Genomic DNA, 27,544 nt, shown 5'->3' with positions numbered 1-27,544 from the left:
TGAAATGACCCGTAATCGGATTGGAATCCATTGGAATACCCAGCTCCAACAAATGGTTTCTCCCTCGGATATAAAAGGGGGCTTGATTCCTGTCCCTACATTCAACACCGTACCAAACAACAACTCTATCGTTATCTATATCTGTCTTGGATACCTCTTATCTTCTCAACATGCACTTCTTGGGTACTTTCATTGTCGCCATTGCGGCGTGCTCCTCGTGTGTGTCCGGGGTGACAATCCGCAATTACCGCACGGCCACATGCAAAGGCAACTATGCGCAGTGCTCCAACGTTTCCACCAGAGATTGTTGTGACCTGAGCCACAACAATGTCTATACCTCGAGTCTCTTTTTGGGCCTGCCCACCACCGCGATAGGAGCCATCTGCGCCCGCAAAGGAAACCTCAACTGCGGCACAATCAAGAAGGCTGGGCACGGTCTGAGCCTGTGCCTGGCCAGCGGAAACTCCCGTGGTTCCTACTGGTTTGACTGCCGGTCCTGCCGTAAGCGTGACTTGAACGATGGCTCCATTGATTCGGACTTGTTGGAGCAAGCCGAGAGCGCAACCGGGACGGTGACCCCAGATATTATTGCTATCGAGGGCCGCCAGTTCCCAATCGGCGGAAACACCCCTCAGCATGTCACCGATGGTCTGATTGAGCATTTCATTGCGGACGGTAACTACGCGGATCTCCCGGAGGAGATTAAGAGTTATCAACTGGCTGAGTCTGTGGGGGATGAAGAGTAAATGGGATCGGTGGTGATATTGGCTCGCATGGGTCAGCCTAGTCTCCCCTACCAATTTGTTATACTGTTGGAGATTAAGTAGATGTCTATGCGGGTTACGTGATAACTAACTATACCATCCGGCCAATTTAACCTATTCCATTTCTATCATCACATATCAATTAATATAACGCCCAGCCATGTGTAGGAGGTATTCTGTATCTTCCGTCCGGTATGTTTCTCGGAAAAGTTGCGAATGTGGGAAGAGAAGTCCCGCTTGATACATACTAGTTGCTTGGTGAAGCGATCATTGTCGATCCTGCCTCTTTCAGTGTGAGGACATGTCTCATTTCCATAAGCAGAAAGTGCTACCATTCTATGAAGAATTGCCCAAAACAAGCGGCTTGTATTCAGTAAGGTTGGTCCCCGAAAGCCCGAATTCTAACTTTCATGATTCTGGTCTAATAACCAAGAGCCATAGTGACTAGGAATCAATCAAGGATAGTATTACTGCTCTCTTTTAGTATAGCTCGAACAGGAACAATGAATCTACTCGAGATGTATAAAAAATAGTCACGTGAATGAGTTGACCGCACACAAGTCCGAACAAGACGGAGTTGGTCCGGGGAGGGTTGTTGGTGGAGAACGCAGGGTCGCGGGGTTCCCACCTCAATTACTGCCAGGAGCAAACTTGAACGCAATTGTTATTCCTCGTATCAATTTCTAGGAGCTGGATGAGAGCAGGTTGCAAATCGCGATGAATCTCAGCGCTTCCTTGCTGTCCGTGCTCTAGGGAGAATCCTCATTTACTCCTCTCAGCTTGCTGGGCATCAATCAACAGGCAGTCCTCCGAGTGCAGCATAATGCGACTGCGCTAGCTTGTGAAGATGGCTTTTTAAATGCGATTCCTGCTGGCTTCGAACAAGTTTCGGTTTCTTTTGTGAAGGATAATCTGGCGGTCATCCCTGGAGAATGGGAGGCCGGTGGAATCAGTCAGTCTGCACCCACCCAAAACCTATGTATACGAGCTAAGACTTAATAGAAACGCCATTTTACGATATCCAGTCCGACCAGCCTCATGTTCAAGATGTCTTGAAAAAGATCAAGGCGTCTGATTTTATCGCATGGGATTCTTCATTCTTCGGTCTTATAGGGGCAGGTGCAAAGCTTGAGAAAATTCAGTCTTTTGAAGGACAGTCGCCTCGGGTTCATGAAGCGCCCGCCTATGTCCCGGAGACCAATGAGTTGTTTTTTGCTGATACAAGTGAGACGGGCTGGCTGTGGGCTGTTAACGTGGACACCTACGAGGTAGAGTACCTGACGAACTGAATCAATCAAATATTCCCAGGCTAATTTCACATCCAAAGACGCGCAAGGTTGAAAGGTCCCCGCCTCTCCCCAATGTCAATGGAGGGCGATATCATAAAGGGCGCATATACCTTACTACGAATGGAAGCCCAGTTCGAGGAATCTATTCCGTTGATCCCAAAGACGGCACCGCCGTACCAATCTTGAACAACTTCCGCGGACGCCACCTCAACAGTCCGAACGATCTTATTTTTGACGCCGACTCAAACATCTGGTTCACAGATCCTCCATACGGCTGGAACCAGGGATTCTCGGGCGTGCAACCTCCAGAACTACCCAACGGGATCTACTTTTTCAACACGAACACGAAAGCGCTTGTTTCCGTATCAAACTCGGTCGTGACAACGCCAAATGGCCTTGCATTCTCTCCGGACGGTTCCACTTTTTATGTTGCCGATTCCAACTCGACCTCCGGCAAGCCCATGAGCCATTCTCCTTCTAGCGTGCGAAACGTGTGGGCGTTTGATATCAAGGGGTCAATTCTGAGCAGCCCGCGCTTGGTATACTCGACCGAGGCTGGTTGGCCTGATGGACTTCAGGTGACTCGTAGGGGATACTTGATGGTGGCAGTATTGGGAGGCGTGGACGTCGTCGATCCTGCGTCTGGAATCTTGCTGGGCAAGATCAATACCCCTGACGACATCATTTTCAATTTGGAGCGAGGGCCTAGCCGAGGTGACTATGGAATGTGGCTTTTGACGGGGCAGAATTTCATTTACAAAGTGCTCATCTAGGAGCCGTAGTCCATATATTTTAGCTGGAGGGCTCTCTCATTTTCATTTACTTTAGATTGCGTTTTCAGTGTAGAACCTCGAAGACAAACACGACCGCCATGCGGGACATTGTGGGGACATTTCTAAAAGTAGTCATGCTTGAGACATGGGCGCTGAAAGATATTTGACTAGACTAGGCTATCCAGGTTCCAATTTGAAAAAGGAACATGGAATTGAAACTAGCACTGTCATGTATTACGTGCCCTCGGGTATCGCTTCTAATATCCTCGATGCAAAGCAAAATAATTAAACTTTTCATGACGCATGTATGCAGGTATACGATTAATACAAATACTAATGACGGCTTTATGCAAGAAACAAAGGAAATATGGCAAAGACAGTCCCAAGCGGGAACTCAGAACCCAAACTCAAGACCAATGAGGCGCATTAATGAAAAGACCCATCAGACATCCACCAATGGTGCCAGCAATGGGAATAGTCATGATCCAGGCAAGGAGCAAGAGACCAACACGCTGGAAGTTCACTGCCTTCAGAGTACCATTGCACAGACCGACGCCGACGGTGGCACCGGTGATACACATGGATGTAGATACGGGCAGAGAGAACTGGGAGAAGACGAGGACGGTGATGGCGGCGCCCAATTCCATGGATGAGCCACGGCTTGGGGAGTGGTAGGTGATTTTGTTGCCCATGACTAAGAGGAGTTAGTGATTGTTTGGATTTAGTATGCAGTGGTGGCGGCTTACCCTTCATGATGTTGTAACCGTAGGTGATCAGACCGGTGGAAATGCACAGGGCCAGGACGGCGAGTTGCCAGATGGGAACTGGGGACTTGGAGGCGGCAGGGTCACCGGTCGACCAGGCGGAGTAGATAGCAGCCCAGGGACCGACGGAGTTACCGATGTCGTTGGCACCGTGGGCGAAGGAAGCGGTGCAGGCAGTCAAGACCTGAACGAAGGAGTAGGTGTGCTCGACTTCGTTGGGGTATTTCTCGGCAGCGTCGTAGACACGCTTCATGCGCTCGCCCTCGGGGGTACCGGCGATACCGCTCTGGGCAGTGTGGATGTCGTAATGAGCACCGTACATGAGGCCGACGATGATCATAGGGGGAATACGCTTGAACATGGTCATCATGTTGCGGATTTCGTAGATCTCGCCAGAGCCCATGGGGTTGTCGCGGAGGAAACGCAAGGCCCAGCCCAGGGGACCCTTACCCTTAAGGAGCTTCTCGCGGTGCTTGGCCTCAGACTTGGCGATGATCTCCTTGTAGGTGAGCTGGGTGGTCTCGGTGACGACGAGTCCCTGCTCTTTGTCCTCGGCGGGGATTGTGGTGGTCAGGGCATCCTTGTCAATGGAGCCGTTGGTGCGGGTGGAAACGGCGTAGTCATCCTCGTCCTGGACAACGGCGTAGTTTGGAACCTTGGCGGTCTCAGCGTCGGTGGGAGCAGGGCGGTTGAAGAGGAGAGGGCCCATGATGACCATCCACCACTTGACGGAGTGGTCCTTCTTGATGACACGGGCGTGGATGAAGGGAACGAAGAAGATGGCCGATAGGATGCAGATACCGCCACCGGTACCAACGGTCACAGCAGCGATGTACCAGCTGGGCTTCTTGTTCAGTTTCAGGTTAGGGGAGCCCTTGTAGACAATAGACAGGGTGCAAATGGTGGAAGCAACGAGGAACCAGAGGGGAGCACTGTAGACAGCCCAGGGGACCGGGTTCCTGCGCATGTGCACGACGACCTTGATGAGCATGAAGATGGTGGCAGCGAAGCCACCCGAGATGATAGGGGCCATTCCCAAACCGGCGAAGATGGCACCCAGACCCTTTCCTTTGTTCCATCCCCACTGGACCTTCGAAGCACCGGCAGTGGCAACACCGACACCAGCAACGGCGGAGATAAGAGAGTAGGTAGACGAGACGTGAGCTGAGTGACGAGTGCACCACATCACCCAGGATGAAGCGGCAGCCAGGGCACAGGTGAAGGCCAGCATCTGAACACCAGCATTGCCCTTAAAGGCATCACTGGGGATAATTCCGTTCTTAATGGTCTCAGCGGTGCGAGAGCCGACAGTCACAGCGCCGAGGAACTCGAAGATGGTACCCAGGACCATCGCCTGTCTGTAGGAGATGGAACGGGAGGAGACGCTGGTAGCCCAGGAGTTGGCGACATCGTCTAACTCAGTCAGCATGAATCATTCCACAGGAGACAGGATGATCTACTCACTTGCACCATTGTTGAAGGCGTCGAGCATGGCAAACAAAGTGCCAATAGCAAAGATGTAGTCATACTGATGAAGATACATCTTGGCGAGGAAAGTGCCAAAGCAGCCAAGTCAGGGATCAACGTTGGAAATTACGAATTGAGGAAAACTGAGAGACTTGTCAGGTCTTATGTACATCCAAGGTCGCTCCAGAATCGCCTCTATCGCATCGCATGGCACATTCGGCGAGAGCGAGACACGGGGTGGCCCGCAGGGCAATTTCCAGCTCGTTCACGCGCAACTTCCATTCGAACTGGCACTTATCCCGGCCACACGTGCGGAGACGACTCGAATACAGACGTCGCAGACATCGTTCAGGGCCAGCTTGGCAGGCATCTAGTGCCAAAGTAACAGGACCGGTGGCGGGCAAATGGAAATGTCGCTTTGCGGGCGAAATCGCGCAATAGAGCAGAAACCAAGGCAGCCAGGGGTAAATGCGAGGTCTTAGGTGGTAAGAAGCAAAATTGGCGAACTTGGCGGAACTTGGCAAAGCTGGGCGATGGGCGCTTTTATAGTAACCTGTTGTACTCCGCCCACGCCCGAATCGGGGGTGTCCGATGGAGGCTCTTGGCGGGACCGGGACTGCAGGGACCGCTTCTTCCAGTCAATGCTGGGGATCCACCCACGTGGGTACCGGACAGGCTGCCAGCGACCCCCGGACTCCGCTTCGAGAAGTCTGCTTTATCACTCGTTTCTATAACTACTTGCTTGGCAACACCTGGGTGCAGTTCTCACCCGGAACGTGGTGGCCATATATGAGAAATAGCAAAACGCAGCGGGCTCCAATGCCACTCAATGGCATTCGATCTGGGATGCCCTGAACCGGGTCCAGCGGAGCTAGTTCCAAGGTTGGTCTGGTATATTGTATATTTACTCCGAGGGCATTCTGGGAGATCTGCATGCTCGCGTGCCTCCGAAGCCCATCGTCCTCCGGTCCTCTTAAACCCTGTCGAGTATAGCGTTTCAAGTCGCATGGTTCACGTCAACAACTTCTGTACTTTCCATGCTGTCCCATTGAACCAATACAGCATCGCTGCTAGCATGGTGGGTTTCATGAGTGCGTCGAGGTTACACCAAAAATGCCAAGTCCTCTGACACGGCGTCGAGACCGCCCCAATGGGGTCTCAATGTCGCCCCGAGTCTATACAGTCCAATCTAAGCCCAGAGTTCACGCACGTCAACTCCCCAAACCCACTGTGCAATACTCATGGCTCCCAAGCTCATGAGAACCGCCATAAGAATATTCACTCCGTTGTTGTCCAGCCAATCGTGGCCAGTCTCAATTCGTCGGCTCTCGTGACCTTCTTCGTGAGCACGTCCGGCTTGAGTTCCCACGGATGTATCCGTGGCACGACTTCCCCGTAGCATCGCCGTGTTCACCACGGCCTCGGTGGTGCGCAGCTTGGTGCTGCCCGAGGCCTCGGCTGACAGCGACGTTTCTGAGGTGGGCGCCCCTTTGGTGGATCCCGGATGAATGAGAACCTGTAGAAGAAACGCGTAAGAACTTTCTCGCGTTCTAGAATCCAAGGAGGGCTTACCTTTCTGCCGCCACTTCCTTCAACTACCTTGCCGCTTCTTTTATCCACCACACTGGCTTGTAAAAGTCCACCTAGCACGCTGTCCAAGACACTTCCCAGCAAACCCCAAAATGTCATAGCCAACGTCCACACGGCGCGGTCCTGAATGCCCGACTTTTCCGCACAAAACGGAAGGAAGATCGCAGATGTCAAGGCGATCATGAATGAGCCCAGCAGACCAGCTGCAAGACCCGCCGGGGTCACGCCACCATTGGTACCCGGTGGTACTTGACGGAGGGTGAGGGAGGTAATGAGGCGGGGATTGGACTTGGAGAGGATCCCCAGTTCGGAGGAGAATGTATCAGCGGCGACGGCGACGTAATTACTATGGCCGTTCCTGTCAGTTGAGGTGTGAAGCGAAAAAAAGGGCAGACCACTCACGCTACTACCCCCACCATCAGAATATCCGCTGAGCTATTGCCGAGCGCGAAACATGACTGCGCCGGCGACCTGGCCAGAACGACCGCGTGTGCTATACTCAGAATTGTCGCGACAACGGAGTTTGCTAACACCTGGATATGGTTTCGTGGTCCTTCACCACCTTCTGTGCCGGTCGCCGAGAGAGTCAGACGCGCTTTGACGTCGTGTTTTACCTAGCGCCGCGGATCGTGTCAGTTTCGTACATATATCGTCGTATAGCTCGGAACGGTAAAGGAGAGCTTTGAGCTTACCTTGGTTGCCTTGGTTCCTCCATAGTAAAACACCGCGAGCAGCAGAAACGGTGTTGACCACGGGTGGAGGGCATGTGCGGTCGCGGAGATGGCGGCCACGACCAGGCCGAGTGGAGTGAGAGACTTGCGAGACCAGGCTCGGTAGACAAGGGCAGCAACCGCAGTCAGGCCGATTATGGGCTTCATCGTGGTTGAGGTAGAGGTTAAGTGAAAGGTGTTGAGCTGACAGAGCTGACAGAGCTCGCTGTTGACCCGCGACGATCGGAGCTCGGGTGGGGCCGATCTATCACTTGACATCCCGCTTCGGCATAAACTGAATATTGCATGTTTTGTCTATCTGCCATGATCGCTAACTATTACAGTGCGGCTTCCCAGGCATCCCAGGCACGCTCATCAAGTTCAGCTTGGGTTAGCTTGCGTGGCTTGAAGCCCTGTTCAGCGTGAATTCTCGGCGTCCAGCCGTCGTTGTCACGTAGTTCTGGATTCACCTTGCCCGTGGCCATGAGCAGCCTGACTGCCTCTACCTGTCTTCTCTGTGCAGCCAACATCAATGGTGTCTGTCCCTGTTTATCCTGCGCATCTGGGTTGACCCCGTCATATTCGAGAAGTTGTTCAATGATATCGACCGGGTCACATTTGGCTAGCCACCCATAAGTCCCCCGCTGCCGGGCCTGCACATCTGGAGGGGATACCAGATCTGTTCTCCCCTGCAGAAGATTATAGATATCACGACATTCCTGTGCATCGTCGCGGCGCTTGGCCCCATTGAAACTGTTCAAATAGTGCGAACTTCCAGCAGCGTAGGATAGCGGTGTGCGTCCCTCTTCTTTGTCTTTGGATTCGGGATTGACACGTCCCGTTTGGAGAAGTACCCTGACAGTATCAGGGACCCCATTTTCTGCAGCCCAAGATAATGGTGTCCGATCCATATGATCCTTGGAATCCGCATCGACTAGGCCTGTCGCAAGTAGGAGGCTCGCGGCTTCTGAATGCCCACGTTCTGCGGCGTGGGATAACGGTGTGCGATTCATACTATCTCGAGCGTTGGGATTGGTCTTACCAGAACCCAAAAGTAGTTTTAAGACGCCCACATGGCCATATCTCGCAGCATCCGAGAGCGGGGTGATATTGCTCAGGTCTTTCACATCTGGTTCGACATCGTATCTGTCGAGGAGTAGTTTGGCGATATTGTCATGACCTCCCGCCGCGGCCAGATGGAGTGGTGTCCGATGATATTTGTTTTCTTCGTTGGGATCCAGTCCGCCATCTTCCAACAGTAACTTCACAACAGCCTCGTTTCCCCGAAATGCGGCAAGAGCAACCGGCGATTCATCAAAGTATTGGGGTGTTGGAGGTGCTTTCTGGAGACATAGCTTGACGAGGCTTTCATTCCCTCCATCTGCAGCTGCAGCCAAGCTATTATGATCCAGCTTGAAACGACTATCCTCCATCAGCATTCGCACCATCTCCTCGTTCCCACGGGCCAGAGCCTCGTTAAGTGGCTTTAGACGATAAAAGGGATCTTGCATCGTTCGACTGGGATGTGGATTGGCCGCTGATGGATCGAGATTTGACTGGGCAAGAAGGGTCTTCACAATCTCGATATGTCCTCGGAAAATTGCCTGCTTGAGTGCGGTATCTCCACATCCGCCTGCCCCGTTGATAATACTCGTGTCATGCTCTAAAAGTAGCTTCACAATTTCTGCGTTGCATTCTGCTGCGGCAATTGTCAAAGGTGTGAAGACCTGGTCCTTGCTGCTGCACTTGATATCCGCTCCCAGCGCCAGCATCGCGCAAGCCAAGTTTTTGTCGTCCTTCTCACATGCCCACAGTAAATTTTCACTCAACCGGGACTTTCCTGTTCGATTGTATAAACACTCTCGTACGAGTGGTAAATTAGAGACTCGCCGATGGCTCAACATAAACGCCTTGACGCCGGCCTGCGTTGGAATGCGCTCCACAATCATGCAGATGATCTCAATTGGTAGAGCTGAGAGAGACATATTTGCTGGTGAGCTTGCACTGGACAATGACGTTGCGTCCCTCGTGGTTTCTTTAATGATAGGGACGGCTGTTCGTGGAAAGCGCGAAGTGATTTGGCGCCTAACTGGAATAGGCAAGGATCTGAGGAAGCTCAGATTGTGCGCTGTCATATACGCCTAACGACGCAGGCCAGATCCAGAACAGATGTAATTTGATATTTGATCCAGTAGGAGCTTACGACTGTAATATCAACATGGAGAATAACGGAAGACGGAGAGAGCGAGGTAGTGTGAAAGAAATATGGTGGGTAGACAAATGAAGTATATGTCTCCGAGAAGAGAAACGAAAAGAATATATATTTAGATCTAAGATGTATCTGTAGTGGACTACGAGGATGTGAACTCGACCTAAGTCCTCTATGCCGTGCAAATATGATCAAGTTCTGATCTAGATCCCATCTAAAGGATTCCGGAATCATGCCGTAATGGACCACAATATTAGTTAGTCATCTTACATCGATCGACTGGCCCAGTGGTTAAGGCGCCCGTCTTACACACGGGAGATCGCAGGTTCGAACCCTGCGTCGATCAAGATTATTTTTTGCTTGAATTCCATTCAACCAATTTATACGGCTTCCTTAACCTGCATTAATTTTTTAATTGTTAGTTCATGGCTATGGAATCAGCATACCACCTCGTGTTATGGATCGGGGTTTGCCCGATCACGCAATCCAGGGATTTGGTGATCAAGTTAATTCCCGAGCTCAATTGTTTTGTGCTGAGGAGCTTCTCGACCGAGAATCGGTAATCGCCGCTACACTATTGGTAGCCGTGCGGTGAGAAAGGTAGAGCATAGATAGACAATAATTACTGTTATCGATGCTGGGGTACAATAGGAGTGACTATGTAAACACATACTTGAATCGACCACGGTTCGAGTCTACCAAGACATCTAGATCTATATAAAAATTAAGAAATGCAAAGCACTGTATAGTGCCGTGCATGTTGAATTTCAGAAAAAAAGCAGAAGCCGGCACTGACGTGCTCGCAGCTGGTCACGGGTCCCCGCACACTAGGCCCGAAAGGGCAAGTTTGCATCATTTGAAAGGCGCGTTTGCAACGATGTCGTGATCGTGCACCAATCAAAGCGCTGCTGATCTAACCCCGATGGCGGAGAACGGACTGGATGATGGGGACGAAATCCTACAGCCAACTTTTTTTTTTCCTTTATAGATTATTGGATAGACCTCAAGAGTGTGCGAGGAAATTCAATCCTGTGATCCTTTCCTTTAGATTCTCTTATCCTCTGGATCTACGTTAAGTGGGAAATCGCTGGGTGCGCCGACGAGCCCTATCCCGCGAGTGCTTTTCCCATCCCACTTGAGCTGTGAGCCTCACAGCATCTGCCAGCTATGGCCTCCATTACAACTGCTGGTGAAGCGGGTATGCTATATTTCGATTATCCTACCGAAGATCAATCGCTTACATCCAATTCTTAGTGGCGAGAATTGCCTACCAAGCCAGCGACGTTGTCTTCTCCGTTCAACCCTCCCTGCGGACGGACTCATTGTTCTCCAAGTCCCTCAAGTCCTTGAAGGCAAACAAGACTGCAAGCGCCCTGTCAAGGGGTACTCCCGAGGTGGGTGCATTGCTACATAGCGGAACTGTAGACCGGCCATCAACTAACTTCTCCAGGTGCAACCCATTCGCTACAACGAGGACCCTCTGCTGTCTGCTTTTTACCCGTTACAAAAGGGCGAGACCGTGTCCGTTGTCACCGGCTCATCAATCCTGATTACCTCCGTTCCTCACTTGTACCGTCTCGCCAACTTCCCCATTGTCATCCATGTCGCTCTGGAGCCCTCCCCGTTGCCCGATTATTCAGTCATTAGCTCCATCCGCCAGTGCGGCTTCACATTCTTGCACTCCGAGACTATCCAGGAAGCCCAGGATATTGCCATTACCGCTCATGCGCTGGCGCTTAAGTCTGGAAAGGGTGTTATCCACTTCTTTGACCCCGTTAATTCCGCCAAGGATCCCGCTATCACTGCTGTGGATACCCACATTGTGAGGGAGATTCTCAACCTGGGTGGGAATGTTGCTACTCATACGTCCACCGGAGCTGAGTCTCTGTATGCCGACTCTGGCCGCGTTGCCATTGTCTCCGCCGATGACCTGGAGGTTGCTCCCGCTGGCCAGGGTGAGACTTCGGCCAACTTGATGGTGCCCTCCCAGACCCAGACTCCGTTGAACGCTAGCATTGAAAACTCGTCTGTTGGCTCATCGCGCCGCGACAGCAGCGCTGGAAGTGAAGCTCCTAGCTCCACAGCTACGACTGTGGACAACGCCGGCGTGCGCCCCGTCAATGCTGCGGATATCTTTGAGTGGACCTCCCAGATCTGGACTGCCTTGTCGGAGAAGGTTGGCCGTACCTACAACGCCATTGAATACACCGGCCCTGCTGATGCCAAGTCCGCCGTCTTCGTCTTCGGCTCTACTGGTGTATTTGTTGATGCCCTCTCTCACGCCGAAGCTAACAGTGAGCTTGCGAAGATTGGTCTCATCACTGCTCGCCTGTACCGCCCCTGGGTTGGTGGTCAGATCGTGAATTCCATCCCCAACTCGGTCGAGAAGATTGCCGTTTTGGAGCAGGTTCGCAAGACCACTAAGTGGGGTCCTTCGTTTATGGATCTGCTTTCCAGTGTGACTCCCTCCACCGTCCGTGGCCAGTCTCTCACGGTCGTTGGTTACCGTCTTGGATACGTGGAGCCCTCCACTGCCGTCCAGGCCCTTCGTGGCGCTCTCCAGAACCTGGAGGCCACGTCTCCCATCCAGAACCTGGATATCGGAAGCTCCAATGCTCCCACCGCCCAGGATACCCTCGAGCAGCCCCACATTGAGAACGCTTATCTGAAGATCCTCAACCAGCTCTTCGGTGAGCGCCTTTACATTGCGAACCAGCTCGGTGCCCAGAACGCCGGTGTCTCCACCACGATCGCTGCCAGCCCCGAATATGGCTTTGGTTCTCTTCTCGCTCGCAAGGAGCACCGTGAGCGTTTCATTCGTGAGGTTGAGGAGGCCTCCAAGTCCAGCTCCTTTGCCACGGATGTTCCTAAGACTTGGTTGTCCCGCTGGGCTCTGAGTGCCAAGGAGGCCGCTAAGGCTAACAAGATCGCCCCCGATGTCATTGCCCGCCTATCTAATGATGGTTCTAAGCTGTCCCGCGATCTACTTCAGTCCAAGAAGCTCTTCTATGAGGAGTCTCAGTGGCTGATCGGCTCCGACGCCTGGGCTTACGATCTGGGCAACTCTGGTGTCCACCACGTCCTCGCCTCCGGTGCCAATGTCAACATGTTGATCATTGATTCGCAGCCCTACTCCGAGCGCACTGCCGCCGACCCCACTCGCCGTAAGAAGGACATTGGTCTCTATGCAATGAACTTCGGCAATGCCTATGTTGCTTCCACTGCTGTGTACGGCTCCTACACCCAGGTCCTTCAGGCCATGGCCGAGGCTGAACAGTACAAGGGCCCCTCGGTTGTTGTCGCCTACCTTCCCTACCACCAGGAGGATGACTCCGCCCTCACTGTTCTCCAGGAGACCAAGAAGGCTATTGACCTTGGCTACTGGCCTTTGTACCGCTGGAACCCCGAAAACGAGGAGAAGGGCGAACCCAAGTTCGCTTTGGACTCCGAGCGCATCAAGCGCGAGTTGGAGGAGTTCCTTCGCCGGGACAACCAGCTCACTCAGCTCATGAACCGCCACCCCAAGTACTCTGCGGTGCTTTCTGAATCCTACGGAACTGAGGTCCGTGCTCTGCAGAAGCGCAAGGCCAAGGACTCCTACGAGAAACTTTTGGACGGCCTTTTCGGTGCCCCTCTGACCATTCTATTTGCGTCCGACAATGGCAACGCGCAGAACATCGCCACTCGTCTGGGTAACCGCGGTCGCGCCCGTGGTCTGAAGACCATGGTCATGGCCATGGATGACTACCCCACTGACGATCTGGCTACTGAAGAGAACGTTGTGTTCATCTCCAGTACCGCCGGTCAGGGTGAGTTCCCGGTCAACGGCCGTGGCCTCTGGGAGCACATCAAGAACTCCGGTGATCTTGACCTGTCTTCCATCAACTACTCCGTCTTCGGTCTTGGTGACAGCCACTACTGGCCCCGCAAGGAGGACAAGATCTACTACAACAAGCCCGCCAAGGACCTCGATGCCCGTATTGCCTTCCTGGGTGGTCGCAAGCTGACCGATATTGGTCTCGGTGATGACCAAGACCCCGATGCCTATCAGACCGGTTACTCGGAATGGGAGCCGCGTCTGTGGCAGTCTTTGGGTGTTGATAAGGTCGAGGGCCTGCCCGAGGAACCCGCTCCGTTGACCAATGAGGATATCAAGATCCAATCCAACTTCTTGCGAGGAACTATTGCTGAGGGTCTTCTGGACGAGTCCACTGGTGCGATCTCCGCCAGCGACGCGCAGCTGACCAAGTTCCACGGTACTTACATGCAAGATGACCGTGATGTTCGCGATGAGCGCAAGGCCCAGGGTCTCGAGCCCGCGTACAGCTTCATGATCCGTTGCCGTCTTCCTGGTGGTGTTGCTACCCCGAAGCAGTGGCTGCAGATGGACGCAATCAGTAGCTCCCACGGTAACGAGACCATGAAGCTCACTACCCGCCAGACATTCCAGTTCCACGGTGTTATCAAGCGCAAGCTTCGTGGCGCTATGCGTGCAATTAACCAGTCCCTCATGGATACCATCGCTGCTTGCGGTGATGTGAACCGTAACGTCATGTGCAGTTCTCTTCCCACGCTGTCCGACTTCCACCGCGAGACTTGGGCGTTCTCCAAGAAGATCAGTGAACATCTTCTTCCTTCCACCACAGCCTACCACGAGATCTGGCTGAAGGATGAGAACGACAAGAAGATCCAGGTTGGTGGCGATGCCGTTGTCGACTTCGAGCCTCTCTACGGTCCCACCTACTTGCCCCGGAAGTTCAAGATCACCATTGCCATCCCCCCCTCACAACGACACTGATGTCTACGCCCATGACATCGGTCTGATTGCCATCAAGGGAGCCGATGGGCACTTGGAGGGCTTCAACCTTCTTGCTGGTGGTGGTATGGGTTCCACCCACAACAACAAGAAGACTTATCCCCAGACCGGCCGCATGTTCGGCTTCTTCCCCAAGGAGCACATTCACCTTGCTTGCGAGAAGATCATGCTCGTGCAGCGTGACAACGGTGACCGCAAGAACCGTAAGCACGCGCGTCTCAAGTATACCATTGACGACATGGGTGTCGATGTCTTCAAGAGCAAGGTCGAGGAGCTTCTGCCCGATGGCATGAAGTTCAGCGAGCCCCGCCCCTTCAAGTTCGACTCCAACGTCGATACCTTTGGCTGGCAGAAGGATGAGAAGGGTATGAACCACTTCACCTTCTTCATCGAGAACGGTCGTATTGAGGACACTGCCGAGTTTGCCATGCGCACCGGTCTCCGCGAGTTGGCTCAGCTCAACAAGGGCGAGTTCCGCCTCACTGGTAACCAGCACTTGATCATCTCCAACGTCACCGATGAGGATCTGCCCACGATCAAGGAGGTCATGGCCAAGTACAAGCTGGACAACACCAACTTCTCTGGTATGCGTCTGTCTTCCTCTGCCTGTGTCGCTTTCCCCACTTGCGGTCTCGCCATGGCTGAGTCCGAGCGTTACCTCCCCGTCTTGATCTCCAAGCTCGAGTCCACCCTCGAGGAGAACGGTCTCGGCCGTGAAAGCATCGTCATGCGTATGACCGGTTGCCCCAACGGCTGTGCTCGCCCCTGGCTTGCTGAGGTTGCCTTCGTCGGCAAGGCTTACGGTGCCTACAACATGTACCTGGGTGGTGGCTACCACGGTCAGCGCCTGAACAAGCTCTACCGCTCTTCAATTAAGGAGGACGAGATCCTCGATATCATGAAGGATCTGCTCAAGCGCTACGCCCAGGAGCGCAACACCGACGGCGAGACTCCTGAGCGCTTCGGTGACTTCTGCATCCGTGCCGGCATCATCAAGGCAACAACAAATGGAACGAACTTCCACGAGGGCGTAAGTGATCCTTTCTAAACTGCGTCAACCTATCATTTCTAACTTTTTCACAGGTTGCCGAAGAGGACGAGGAAGAAGAGGAGTAAATATCCACACCGAAAATATCCAACGTGTTATGACTACCACGGGAAACCCAAAATCTTCTCTTCTTGTTTTGCGATAATATCTTGCCTATGTTTCTTTATGCCCCTAGATGCATTGTTCCTTGGCGAACGAATGATTCCGCTCGTGCAAGCCTTGCTGATATCTCTTTTTTCCTGTCTTTATTTACCCTTCATGTAGGCATGATTATGTCTATAAAGCACCTGCTAGAATCCATCAATACCACGGTTTCATGTTGAAACTTGATTTATATGAGTCCTATCATTGGACAGAGCTTACTTCCTGCATAGCACCCTTTTATAGATGAGGTGCTACGCATTACGAAAAATAAGACTAGACAATTTTCAAGTATCAGAACTTTGATTGATGTTTAAAATCCTGCTCGAATCCATCCCACCTCCATTGACTTTGGAAACCGACCGTCCACCAACCAACCAACCACCCTACCCATCCACATGGCCAATCAAGGGCCAACGTCGTAATTGGCCATCCGTTGGTTCTTTGGGTAATATCAGGATCAAAATCACATGATCCTGGGTGCCGAGTTCGATCGACTATATACGTCCACATGTTCACTTTTGTGGACGACTCTGCCATTGTCACGGTCGGAAATGGTGCATAACGTCTATCTGCCAGATCATATTCTGGACTTCATGGGCGACATTCTCAGATGCGGTCCGATGGTGCATATCCACTGAGTCTATCCTGCCACTCTTTGGACTTTCTGGACGACATTCTCTCAGTTGCTGCTCAATGGAGCATATCCACTGTGTCTGTCTCTGCCACTCTTTGGACTAATTGGATGACATTCTCTCAGTTGCGGTTCGATGGTGTCCGAAATGGTGTGTCCGAATTGATCGACCGGCCCCGTTCGCAGCTCTCTAGCTTAAGGAGGCACAGTCTTCGGAAATGTCTGCGTTTAACGCCGCAGCGCGCTGTGGCTGGTCCAAACGACTTTCATTGTAGCCCTCGTCCATATGGTATGGGAGGGAAGGCGATGGCGGAAGATCGGTTCCAATGCAATGAAGACAGGCTTGGATTCGAGCAGGGGGTGCGTCTCTCACGCTAGGAAGGCATTGAGACATTGCGTTGGACTCAATGGGGAGAGCATGCAGGGATGGGAGGGAGGACGGTCATAACTCCCCACGGCATGATTCTCAGGTCCTCAAAGGAAAGAAAGTGGAATCCTGGGGCACGAGTGTTTATGAATGCCGGAAGAAGCGGTGAGTAAGCTTCATTTTCTGCCACTGCCCCGCTTATCAAATCCGATAACCGCGAGAGAAAAAACGAGGGATTTGGGTAGCTGGCACATTACTGCTTTACCACTGTCGCCAATTATTTCATTTTGCTTTCCTTTCTGCAGAGAGATTCCTGTAACGCCCGAGCAACATGAGCTCCACCGATGATGACCCAGTCATCGCGTCATACGACGTCCTCCTCACCGACTCAGACATCTCTCGCTACGTCTTCCAATACCTTGACCGACCTGAAAAACTTCCCTACAATGAGCGGAGGGGTCAGAAGCCAACTTCCCTGCGAATGAAGCCCGGCACAGGCATGGTCGAGGTCGAGATTCCCATCCAGACCCGCGGCAACTACGACGTAACCAAGGGACTCAGGTATGGCGATGCGATGAAAAAGAGCCGCGCCGGACGCGATGGAGGGGCTTTCGGCATGGCCGGAGGCTTCAGCTCTGGAAGTATGGCTAGTGGTGGAGGCCGAGTCAAGGCGGAGGGAGGGGGTGACATTGAAATGTTGGACAATAAAAAGGTTGTGGACCCATCGTCGCTGGTCAGGACGCAGGCTCTTGGTGGCCGCATCAAGCCTCAAGAAGAAGGAGATCCGGTCTACATGCTTGCTACATTCAAAGGAAGTAAGTGCGCGCTCTTTAAGCTTTTCTGTCACTCGTGCGCTAACAGTTATGCTCAGAAAACGTGCACCTCTCACCTGTTTCTGCGGTTGTCCAATTACACCCCCAACTTCACCATCTCGATGCACTGGATGAAATGCCCAAGGGGCGGGGCTCCAAAGGCAAGAAAGATGACGAGGAGCGCCCAGCCGAGACCGAAGCGCGTGCAATTGATGTGAAGATCAAGGGTGCCGAAGATGGAGGTGCAATGCTTCAAGGGAACCTGGAGCTCCTCAAAAAGATGCAAGAGGAGAAATGGAAGAAGTTTGAGTGGGTGGATGCCGAGGTAATTCTAGTTCTGCGACCCGACATTGACAGTAGACGATGGCTAACCCAAACTTCGTCTTAGACTGAGGAATCATGGTACACATATGAGAACTACATGATGAACCAGACCCCCGAAGGCCTACCAGAACTCGAATCGACTATCACCAGTGAAGACTACCTAGATGGAATGAGCGCTCCGCGGATTGATCCCGCACGGCCGGAAATGACGGGATGGGCCATGAAGCAGAACAGACAAAAGCAAAAAGACGGATCATCAGACAGCGAAGATGAAGAGGGGTGATACTAGCCATAGACATAAATCTTTACATTGCATACGATGTCAATTAAGGCGCTAGGGCTTCTAATTCACCTGGGCATCAACATTATTCTACCACCGTAACACATCGGACGACATTTGGATTGCGGAATTCCTTGGGCATAGCTATATATCATCTGCAGTTGACAGATACCTCTAGTTAATAGCTTCTCCCCCATGAAAAATTGTGCCTACAAGTCTACTAGTGTCAAATGAAATTATTCGATATTGTTCGAGGCTTTGCCACTTATAGATTCACCCACCAATCGGAGACGGGACAGATCGGGCGCGGTCACGTGAAGTCACGCGTTCACGACGCTTTTTTTTCCGCCGAGTCTCCGTCCGCTCTCGTGCTCAACATCCCTTTTGATCCTCGCCCGTTCCTTTCTTTTCTGTCCTTTTTCACTCGGGTTGAGGCTGCAGGACGGCATTCGAAACGAACTCGACACCTCTATACGGTCGACCAACACTCTATCCCTTTTGCCTTCGGAGTCGATCTGTCAGGCCCTTCTCCTGCATCCTGTGTCGCATCTTGCCCTCATGCTCTACATCTAATCTTTCCCCCCTATCGATTCGCATCTACCACTTATCGTTTAATTCTTGTTTTGAAGCGAAATATTCATCATGTTATCACGAGTGGCCCGTCAGAAAAATGCTCTCTTCCATCTCCGGAAGGCTAATGCCTACCGGGCGTTGGCTGGCTCCTCAATGCTGCGTCTGCATTCAAACTCGAGTCTGCCGAGCCCCATTATAACCTCACAGAGCAATTCAGCTCAGAACCGGCGCCGGAGACCATCTTTTCAGTCGCAGCGCAGCCTCGCCACGGCTACCGACCAGTCCGCTCTCGACCAGGGGTCGTACATGCCTATGGACGACACTCCCTATTCCCTATCTTCCGAACCATCGACCAAATTCGACAGATCAGTCTTCGGAATGGCCAACCCTTTCGATTCCTCATCTCTGGTCATCCTTGACGAGACTCCCCAGTCTCAGCCAAAAGTCCACCGCAAAGTCAGAGGTATCGGTGGTGACCAGGAGGAGATGGTCGCGAACTTTGATATGTCGATGAAGGTTGGCCGATTCGATCGAGCGGCAGCTTTGCTCAGTCGCTTGGGCTGTAACTTCCCTGTCGGCTCCTCTGAATACCAAGCCCTGCACAACCGCTACCTGAAAGAGATGGTTTCCCACATGATCATTACTCGACAAGAATACATGGTTCTGCCGCTACAGAAGTGGTTTGAGGTGGATATGCCTGCGGGTGGTGTCGTTGCCAATGCCGAAACTTTCGCAATTATGATTCGCATGGCACTGCGTATGCTTCACGGGGCTAAGCGAGACAGGGCGGTGCGGCGGTATTGGGAGTTGGCGAAGAAGGTTGACCTTCACGAGGAGCTTTTGGCGGTTGAAGTACTCACTGATTTGGACCTTGGAGAGCTGTCAAAAGTGCGTCCCCTTGGCGATTTGTTGGGAAAACTGCATCAATCTTACTGACCATTTTGCTTTGCAGATATGCTGGTCCGACCTACGCCAGCCCTCCCTTGATCACCTGAACCTCGATACCCTATCACAAGAGCAGGCGCCTGGAATTGAGAATGATGTCGCGGAAGTTCTCGCGGCAGAACAAAAAGGTCTTGGTCTCTCGTCACTGAGAGAGTCGCTTTCCTTATTCTCAGATAACTCTCAAATCTCCGTCCCGGAAGATTTTGAAGGCACCGAAGAAGAGAAGCAGGAGCTTTTGACCACGCTCAGACAACAAAGGCTTGAAGCCGATACGATCAAATCGGCCACAGAACGCTGGCGCGCAGAGTTCGAAGAAAGGACAAAGGCCGGCCTGGACGTGAGTTCAGGCAAGAAGAGGGTCAATTCGGCGATGAGTCAATGGAACAGCGATCTTGTGGCCGGTATCAAGTCGGAAATCCAACTTGCTGCGCAGGCCGAGGGAGAGCCAGTTCGGACTCGTGAAGCAAAGGAACGGCTTGAATACGGCGTTTACCTACGATCCTTGGATGCCGAGACATTATCAGCCATTACCATTCTGGCTGTGATGTCTGTGTTCAGCCGCGGAGGAATGGAGAAAGGAATCAAGTTATCTACACTCGCGGCTTTTATTGGTCGCGAGGTTCAGGATGAAATGATTGCTCAGGCCTACATGAAGAAGAATGCGAATGCGGACTCCCGGCGCACGCAAATGCTGAAGGACATGCTCGCAGGCCGTAAGGGCAAAGATGGCCGACCGCGATGGAAGCACTTGGTTGAGTCAGTAACCCAAGAGGTCCCTGAATTACATTGGGGCCAGCGAGTCACAGTCAGGGTCGGAGCAGTTCTGATGAAATTGCTGTTCGATGTCGGCAAAGTCTCTGTCCGAAACAAAGACGCCAAATCTGGCCAATCGACGACTGCCGTGCAACCGGCCTTCTTGCATGCATACGAAATTGCACATGGAAAGCGACTGGGTCTCATCCACGTGCACCCGGAGATCGTCAAAATGGTGGCCAAGGAGCCTCCTGCGGATCTTATCGGTCGTCATCTTCCCATGGTATGCAAGCCCAAGCCATGGACGGGAGTCAAACAAGGCGGATACATGATCTACCAAAGCAACATCGTCCGATCAACGCCTGGCGAGTCTTTGCAGCCAGCGTACATCAAAGCTGCCTTGGAACAGAATGGCCTAGAAGAAATCCGAGATGGCCTCAATGTGCTTGGAAACACAGGTTGGGTCATCAACCGAGACGTCTTCGAGGTCATGCTTGAGGCTTGGAATAAGGGTGATGCTCTTGCAAGCCTGGCGCCTCTTGAACCAGACCTCCAAGCCCCACCAAAACCTGCGGCCGACGCAGGTTATACAGCCGAGAAGAAATGGCAGTTCCAAATGCGTGAAATCGAGAACCTCCGATCCGGATACCATTCGGTACGATGCTTCCAGAATTTCCAGTTGGAAGTCGCGCGCGCTTTCCGCAACGAGACTTTCTATCTTCCTCACAACCTGGATTTCCGTGGGCGAGCTTACCCGCTGCCTCCTTATCTCAACCAGATGGGGGCTGACAACTCCCGAGGGTTGCTCTTGTTCAGTGAAGCCAAGCCGCTTGGTCTCAGTGGTCTGCGCTGGCTGAAGATTCAAATTGCCAACTTGGCTGGATTCGACAAAGCAAGCATGTCTGAACGTGAACAGTTTACCATGGACAATCTTGAAAACATCCTCGACTCTGCCAACAATGGCCTTCACGGCAACCGGTGGTGGCTGAAGGCGGAAGATCCGTGGCAGTGTTTGGCGGCTTGTTGCGAACTCCGCAATGCTCTGCGTTGTCCCGATCCCGCCCAATATCTCTCTCGTCTGCCCATCCACCAGGATGGTTCTTGTAACGGTCTCCAGCACTACGCCGCCCTAGGTGGTGATCTTGTTGGTGCCCAGCAAGTCAATCTCGAGCCCTCCGATCGGCCCTCCGACGTTTACACCGGTGTTTCCGAGTTTGTGAAAAAGGAAGTAGAACGCGAGGCGGCCGAGGGTGTCGAGATCGCCAAAGTTCTTACTGGAAAAATTACCCGAAAGATTGTCAAACAGACCGTTATGACCAACGTCTATGGTGTGACTTTCATGGGTGCAATGCGACAAGTCAGGAAGCAGATGAATGATCACTACCCCGAACTTGATTCTGAAATGAAAAAGGACGCCTCTTTGTACATTGCGCGAAAGATCTTTGACGCTCTGGGATCCATGTTCAACGGAGCTCACGACATTCAATACTGGCTCGGCGACTGTGCCAGCCGCATCACGCAGAGCTTGACCCCAGAGCAAGTCGAAGTACTGGCGAACGAGGCGTTGCTGCCAAGGGATGAAAGTCCTTCCGGTGATAAAACCGTTGCCAAGCTTGTTGATCCAACCAAAAAGTTCCGGTCTACCGTCATCTGGACCACACCTCTGGGACTCCCAGTGGTCCAGCCTTATCGCACCCGGAAGGCTCGACGTGTTTACACCAGTCTGCAGGACCTTAACATTGTGGATGTCAACTCTGATGATGTGGTCTCCCGACGGAAGCAGCTGCAGGCATTCCCGCCAAACTTCATTCACTCTCTCGATGCTACTCACATGATTCTCTCTGCCAATGCCTGCAACAAAGCTGGCCTCACTTTCTCCGCAGTCCACGATTCTTTCTGGACCCATGCCGGTGATGTCGATAACATGAACAAAATCCTTCGCGACGCATTCGTGCACTTGCACTCCGATGATATTATCGGGCGACTGGCTTCGGAACTCAAGGTTCGTTATGGCAAGCACCTCTTCATGGCCAAAGTTAGCGGTTCCAGCAAGATTGGACGTGCCATCAAACAAATGCGCATCAAGAAAAACCTGAGAGCGAGAAACTCGAGACTCTTGGAGCTGATTGACGAGAATCGGCGACAAACGCTTCTGCGGTCTGATGACCCAGCGGAACAGGCTGAAGGCCGTGCTATGGAGACCACTGCCAGTCTCTTCGAGAAGATGGGTGGCACGGACGATGATTTGATTATCGCCAACTCCTTGGGCGAAAACGCAGTTGGTCACGTCCCTGAAGATCTCGCTGCTGCTGAACGGAGACCCGATGCCGCCGGCATTGACCCCAACGACCCAGCCGTCCAGAGCCTGTTCAATGAGGTTGACTTGATGGATTCAAAGTCACCTTCCAAGGCTGAAGCTGAAGATCTCGATGATCCAGAAGAGGCTACTACCGAGAAGAAGCCAACCAAGAAGGGCAGCACAGTACAACCCGTTTGGCTGTGGTTGCCAATGACTTTTCGTGCCGTGCCTAAGAAGGGCGACTGGGACCTAACTCGGATTCGCGACAGCGAATATTTCTTTTCGTGAAGATATTTCCCTTCTTTCGGAGTCTACAGGACGCATTCGGTTGGAGTTGTTACACTACATTTGGATTCAAATTTATTGATCGGTTGGAAAACCGACTGTATAGTTACGTCTATCCTGGCAGATGGTTGCCAGGACGCATTTTTTTGTTGCATATGTACATTACGCGCATGATTTAAGCATCAAGAGCGAAAAAAGTAAATAAATACTCTGCATAATACAATTTTTCAACCTTGAATGTCCTTTAATTTGTCCATGTATCCGAGGTAGAAAATGGATCATCGATACCAGGGTTAGGATTTTTCAACTCGAGATGTCAAAATGTCCACGGGTGGGATGAGGAGATACTCTCAGAGAGCCTAAATGAATTACTTTCTCGGTATTTCCTTGGACTTTCTGGACGTCCTGGACGTCTTACTTATTTCTTCCTCGATGTATCTTTTCAAAATAGCCCACCTAGGCATATCGCTTCTCTGTGGCCGTTATCCACGCCAGTAAAGTGGTCAAAGTAGAGATGAACAGACCAGTTGCGATATCTCCTTTCCCCCCATTTACTTTGTGTACATTCCGACCAATGCAATGAATGCCCTTGGGCGGCTCACTAACCAATCGTAACTATCTAGAACACAATAGCACCACCATCAACAACGATGTCTGAACCATTCATGTACGTCCCTGCAGTGCTAGCAAGGAGAACAATCGCCCCCGTCAACTCAGATGGACTCCCCATTCTACCACTGGGATTGCGCTCAGCCCAGATCTTTCTGTGCAATGCGATATTATCGCCTTCGTTCAGAATCGTGTCCATATATCCGGGACTCACGCTATTGGTCCGAATACCGTAGCGAGCCCATTCAGCGGCAAGACAGCTCTTCAGCATGAGAAGAGCAGACTTGCTGACATTGTATGCCACCTGCGGCTGCGGGTAGTTGACGCGATGGGCCGAAATCGAGGCGACGAAGGTGATAGAGCCTCCGTTTCCGTGCTTCACCATTTCCCGGGCCGCTGCTTGAGCACAGATAAAAGATCCAGTGGTGTTGACGTCTAGAACTTTTCGCCACTGGGAGATGGGCATCTCGAGCGCGTCCATGCAGCCAACAACCCCCACGAAGCAGACGAGTATATCGATGGATCCGAGCTGGCGCACCGTTTCTTCCATCGCTTCCTTGACAGCGTCTTCGTCCGTGACATCGACCTTCTGTGTGTGTATTTTGGCAGCTGGGAACTTAGCCTTCATTCGGGCAATTTCCTCTTGGGAGTTGTCTGGGTTGACGTCGAAGATCATGAGGCCCTGGAGGCCGTGCTCGAGGAGAGCATCGCAAGACTGCAGGCCCAATGTCCCCGCGCCTCCAGTAATAACGGCGTTTCCTTGGACGTTGAACCTTTTCTGGGCGCCAACGGCAGCATCAGTCTCGATGTTGGAGGCCGGGGCTGGGGTCATCGAAGAGGCACTGCCGTCACTGAGTACCATAGATGGAAGGACGCGTGCAGTAAGGGCCGCGCGCCCTGGAAGCTCAGAGGATCCCATGGCTGCTGGTTTTTGCAAGGTTTGTTTGGATGAAGGTAGGAAGTTAAAGGAGATTATAAAGAGGCAAGAACCTGACAAATGTAATAAATGTGAGGTGATCTATCGAAGCTCCAGCCCACCAGATCAGCTTTTAACAAGCTCCGATAATTCAGGTAGGTATTTTAACTGAGAAATCGGCCAGCTGTCTTCCGGAGCAAAGTGAAGGTCGTGTTTTTCATGCAAAGGTATTTCGTCTGTGACCACTTATGACACTCTTGATTAGGTATCTGATACCTAGAGTGCCCCTATTTCTTTTGACTTGATTCTTCTTTTACGATCTCATAGTCCGTGTTTAGGTATTCAAGAACATACCACGATTAGCTGTGAGAGTATATAGCGGGGTAGATGAGTTGCGCGGGGTTTCATAGCATCGGGCCACAACGAGCCGATGAGCGGGGTCGGGGAACATCCCAGACCGGGGAGTATGAAGTCGTCAAATGGGCTTCCATACGAACGATCGGTTTGCTCTGAATGTTAAAAGATTGAAACAATTAGAATTGAACATAAGGCAGTATTCTGAATGAAAGCTGTAACTACTCGCCCTGACCTTATGGATCGGGTTCAACAACATCCCAGATTCGGTAAAATACCGCTCGCTATTTAATCGTGCACATCAACCTTCGGGTGACAGAGCACCGAAGAGGAGTGGGTCATGCGAGCCCAGTTCCGCGCGATTCTATAAAACAGGACATTGAAAATCCAAGCCGATTTATTACCAAAATCCACACCTCTGCTTCACTTCAATCAACAACTTCAACATGTCTATGACAATTCAAGACGCTGATCAGGCCCGGGAAGGGTTTCCCCGACCGTTCCCTAACACCCCCTCCAATGTTCTGGAGCAATTTCGCATGGCCGGCAAGGTCGTGGTTGTCACGGGTGCCGCCGACGGAATCGGCCTTGCTGTGACGGAGGCTATGGCGGAGGCTGGTGCTAATGTTGTCTTGTGGTACAACTCGTATGTAATAGTGCCGCGGAATGGACGAGATGAGAATCTGACATTCTTATGACAGAAACAAGGCAGCTGTTGAGAAGTCTCAGGAGTTAGCGAAGACGCATAATGTGAATAGCGCTGCTTTTCAGGTTGATGGTACGTGAACTGGGCTATTTGATGCAAGTGAAGAAAAGCTCATTCTGTGCCTGCAGTTTCCGAAGCTACTCAGGTTTCCGAGACGATCAAGAAGGTTGTTGAGGAATTTGGCAAGATCGATGTCTTTGTTGCTAATGCGGGTGAGTATAATATCTACCTGTTTGGGTAAAGGGACATGTGCTAATAATGACCCAGGCATGGCTATCTCAAAGCCCATTTTGGAACAGACATTAACAGAGTACCAGAAGCAGATGTCCGTGAATGGTGAGAACTCAATTCAAATTAAACATTGCAGAGTCTCCTACTAACCCATTCAAGTTGACGGCATTGTGTATTGCGCCAAGTATGCCGGCGAGGTCTTCCACCGTCAGGGCTTTGGAAACCTCATCATTACTTCTAGCATGAGTGGCCACGTCGTGAATGTCCCCGTCGACCAGCCAGTCTACAATGCCACAAAGGCATATGTCACTCACTTTGGAAAGTCGCTTGCCCGCGAGTGGCGCGAATTCGCTCGGGTTAATATTGTCTCACCCGGCTTCTTCGATACTAAGATGGGCGCTAGCCCGCTGTGCATCAATGAGGCTTACCGCATGTCGCCCATGGGGCGACAGGGCCACACGAAGGAAATTAAGGGCCTCTATCTCTATCTTGCCAGTGATGCTTCGACTTACATGACTGGAAGCGATGTTATCATCGACGGAGGCTATGTCTTGCCTTGAGAGGAGTGTAATTTTTGATAAACGAAAGGAAAATAGACTTGAATTGACTTGGGCACGAACTTCATATGTATATACTAAAATTGAGGATTTGAGACTTCTATTCACCTTGTTGAAATATTACTCGCTGGATGGGTATACACTGAGCGTGTCTGGTTGCTCTCATGGGCACCCGGCACCCGAGGCGTTTCTCCAACTTGGAGAACAAAGTATATGTACAATGTCTCTGGTAAAATGACAGAATTATAAATGAAACGCGCTATTCTCATTAGGCTCGCAGAACCGCCATAGTCCAGCCTTGACAGCAGCATCCCTGACCGAAACAAGCTCTTCATCGCGCACAGCACGATTGATATCAGCATATCGCACCTCCTCCTCGGGCGCAGCACCTTCTCCAAGACGTACTCGCCTCGTAACCCGTTTTGTCTTCCCAACGTGCGCATCGGGGTGATACTGCTCCATGATATGCACGTAGAGATCCCGAGAGACGTTCTCTGCAAGCCAGCGCATGATTTCTCTTCCCTCATCCCCCTTGCCAGGCATGACCAGGTGGCGTAGCAGAACCCCCTTTTTAGCGATTCCATCTGACGTGAACGCAAGGTCGCCGACTTGGCGATGCATCTCCTTTATGCTTTCCATTGCCGTGGAGGCGTAATCGTCTGCTTTGAGTAGACGTTTCGATGTACTACTCCGCCATACTTTGAAGTCTGGGAGGTATATGTCGACCAGGCCGTCAAGTAGCTGGAGCGACTCTAAAGAGTCAAAGGAAGAAGTGTTGTATATAATCGGTACGCGCAAGCCCATATCCCTGGCGGCGAGAATCGAGAGAGCGACCTGTGGGACGACGTGCTCGGGCGTGACGAGGTTGATATTGTGAACATTGCCAACAGTCTGCAGTTTGAGGAACCATTCACCGAGTTCTTCGGGAGTGAGATCGAATCCGTTGCGCTGGTGTGCGATGTCCTAGTTGCGAGGTTAGCTATTGAGCGTACTCAAGCCGAGATAGGGAACGTACATGATTCTGACAGAACACGCAGCGAAGATTGCACCCTGAGAAGAAAACAGACCCGCTGCCATGGAATCCCTGGATACATGGCTCTTCTCCACGATGCGGCGCTATCACGTTCACTTTGGCAGTCTCCGCTCCGATAAGACACGTTCCCGTCGTCTCATACCGATTTACTCCACATTTTCGCGGACATAAGTTGCATTCTCTTAGATGCGCATATGCCGCGGATCGCTTTTTGGCTTCATCGACGGAGCTCAGGAGGAAGTACCGGGGGATGTACTCATCTAAGAGGAATGCCGGTGGTATCCCCAGAAAACGC

At 51.9% G+C, this 27,544-nt stretch overlaps 11 protein-coding genes across 11 annotated transcripts; 6 read left to right on the top strand and 5 right to left on the bottom strand.

Moving 5' to 3' along the window:
* Window positions 1–170: 170 nt before the first annotated feature.
* N7498_008374 (SMP-30/gluconolactonase/LRE family protein) lies at window positions 171–2,826 on the top strand (the record flags this gene model as incomplete). Its single annotated transcript, XM_058455436.1, has 4 exons — window positions 171–742; window positions 1,544–1,716; window positions 1,767–2,032; window positions 2,092–2,826. The coding sequence occupies 4 exons, from the start codon at window positions 171–173 to the stop codon at window positions 2,824–2,826; spliced, it is 1,746 nt and encodes a 581-aa protein (XP_058305424.1).
* Window positions 2,827–3,233: 407 nt separating this feature from the next.
* N7498_008373 (inorganic phosphate transporter) lies at window positions 3,234–5,133 on the bottom strand (the record flags this gene model as incomplete). The annotated part of the gene is made up of 3 exons (XM_058455435.1): window positions 3,234–3,520; window positions 3,573–5,003; window positions 5,055–5,133. 3 exons carry the CDS (start codon window positions 5,131–5,133, stop codon window positions 3,234–3,236), a joined length of 1,797 nt encoding a protein of 598 aa, XP_058305423.1.
* A 1,113-nt stretch (window positions 5,134–6,246) lies between these two features.
* Window positions 6,247–7,547, bottom strand: N7498_008372 (DUF92 domain-containing protein; the record flags this gene model as incomplete). The annotated part of the gene is made up of 4 exons (XM_058455434.1): window positions 7,340–7,547; window positions 7,050–7,261; window positions 6,630–6,993; window positions 6,247–6,573 (listed from the first exon to the last, which is right to left on the bottom strand). The coding sequence occupies exons 1-4, from the start codon at window positions 7,523–7,525 to the stop codon at window positions 6,247–6,249; spliced, it is 1,089 nt and encodes a 362-aa protein (XP_058305422.1). The 5' UTR covers window positions 7,526–7,547.
* A 148-nt stretch (window positions 7,548–7,695) lies between these two features.
* Window positions 7,696–9,342, bottom strand: N7498_008371 (ankyrin repeat domain-containing protein; the record flags this gene model as incomplete). Its single annotated transcript, XM_058455433.1, has 1 exon — window positions 7,696–9,342. The coding sequence occupies one exon, from the start codon at window positions 9,340–9,342 to the stop codon at window positions 7,696–7,698; it is 1,647 nt and encodes a 548-aa protein (XP_058305421.1).
* A 1,391-nt stretch (window positions 9,343–10,733) lies between these two features.
* Window positions 10,734–14,364, top strand: N7498_008370 (sulfite reductase (NADPH) subunit beta; the record flags this gene model as incomplete). Its single annotated transcript, XM_058455432.1, has 3 exons — window positions 10,734–10,764; window positions 10,821–10,960; window positions 11,017–14,364. 3 exons carry the CDS (start codon window positions 10,734–10,736, stop codon window positions 14,362–14,364), a joined length of 3,519 nt encoding a protein of 1,172 aa, XP_058305420.1.
* An 85-nt stretch (window positions 14,365–14,449) lies between these two features.
* Window positions 14,450–15,498, top strand: N7498_008369 (Sulfite reductase subunit beta; the record flags this gene model as incomplete). The annotated part of the gene is made up of 2 exons (XM_058455431.1): window positions 14,450–15,412; window positions 15,466–15,498. 2 exons carry the CDS (start codon window positions 14,450–14,452, stop codon window positions 15,496–15,498), a joined length of 996 nt encoding a protein of 331 aa, XP_058305419.1.
* A 1,405-nt stretch (window positions 15,499–16,903) lies between these two features.
* N7498_008368 (uncharacterized protein) lies at window positions 16,904–17,991 on the top strand (the record flags this gene model as incomplete). The annotated part of the gene is made up of 3 exons (XM_058455430.1): window positions 16,904–17,387; window positions 17,444–17,709; window positions 17,773–17,991. 3 exons carry the CDS (start codon window positions 16,904–16,906, stop codon window positions 17,989–17,991), a joined length of 969 nt encoding a protein of 322 aa, XP_058305418.1.
* Window positions 17,992–18,630: 639 nt separating this feature from the next.
* N7498_008367 (DNA-directed RNA polymerase) lies at window positions 18,631–22,846 on the top strand (the record flags this gene model as incomplete). The annotated part of the gene is made up of 2 exons (XM_058455429.1): window positions 18,631–19,449; window positions 19,514–22,846. The coding sequence occupies 2 exons, from the start codon at window positions 18,631–18,633 to the stop codon at window positions 22,844–22,846; spliced, it is 4,152 nt and encodes a 1,383-aa protein (XP_058305417.1).
* Window positions 22,847–23,462: 616 nt separating this feature from the next.
* On the bottom strand, window positions 23,463–24,371 carry N7498_008366 (oxidoreductase, short chain dehydrogenase/reductase family; the record flags this gene model as incomplete). The annotated part of the gene is made up of 1 exon (XM_058455428.1): window positions 23,463–24,371. The coding sequence occupies one exon, from the start codon at window positions 24,369–24,371 to the stop codon at window positions 23,463–23,465; it is 909 nt and encodes a 302-aa protein (XP_058305416.1).
* A 797-nt stretch (window positions 24,372–25,168) lies between these two features.
* N7498_008365 (uncharacterized protein) lies at window positions 25,169–26,219 on the top strand (the record flags this gene model as incomplete). The annotated part of the gene is made up of 5 exons (XM_058455427.1): window positions 25,169–25,368; window positions 25,424–25,500; window positions 25,557–25,640; window positions 25,696–25,764; window positions 25,819–26,219. The coding sequence occupies 5 exons, from the start codon at window positions 25,169–25,171 to the stop codon at window positions 26,217–26,219; spliced, it is 831 nt and encodes a 276-aa protein (XP_058305415.1).
* Window positions 26,220–26,459: 240 nt separating this feature from the next.
* Window positions 26,460–27,310, bottom strand: N7498_008364 (putative pyruvate formate lyase activating enzyme; the record flags this gene model as incomplete). Its single annotated transcript, XM_058455426.1, has 2 exons — window positions 26,460–27,179; window positions 27,284–27,310. 2 exons carry the CDS (start codon window positions 27,308–27,310, stop codon window positions 26,460–26,462), a joined length of 747 nt encoding a protein of 248 aa, XP_058305414.1.
* Window positions 27,311–27,544: the final 234 nt, after the last annotated feature.

Source organism: Penicillium cinerascens, assembly GCF_028974065.1.
Source record: "Penicillium cinerascens strain IBT 15544 chromosome Unknown scaffold_4_segment0_segment0, whole genome shotgun sequence".
NCBI classification, from domain to species: domain Eukaryota; kingdom Fungi; phylum Ascomycota; class Eurotiomycetes; order Eurotiales; family Aspergillaceae; genus Penicillium; species Penicillium cinerascens.
This window is presented reverse-complemented; position numbering and strand designations above follow the sequence as displayed.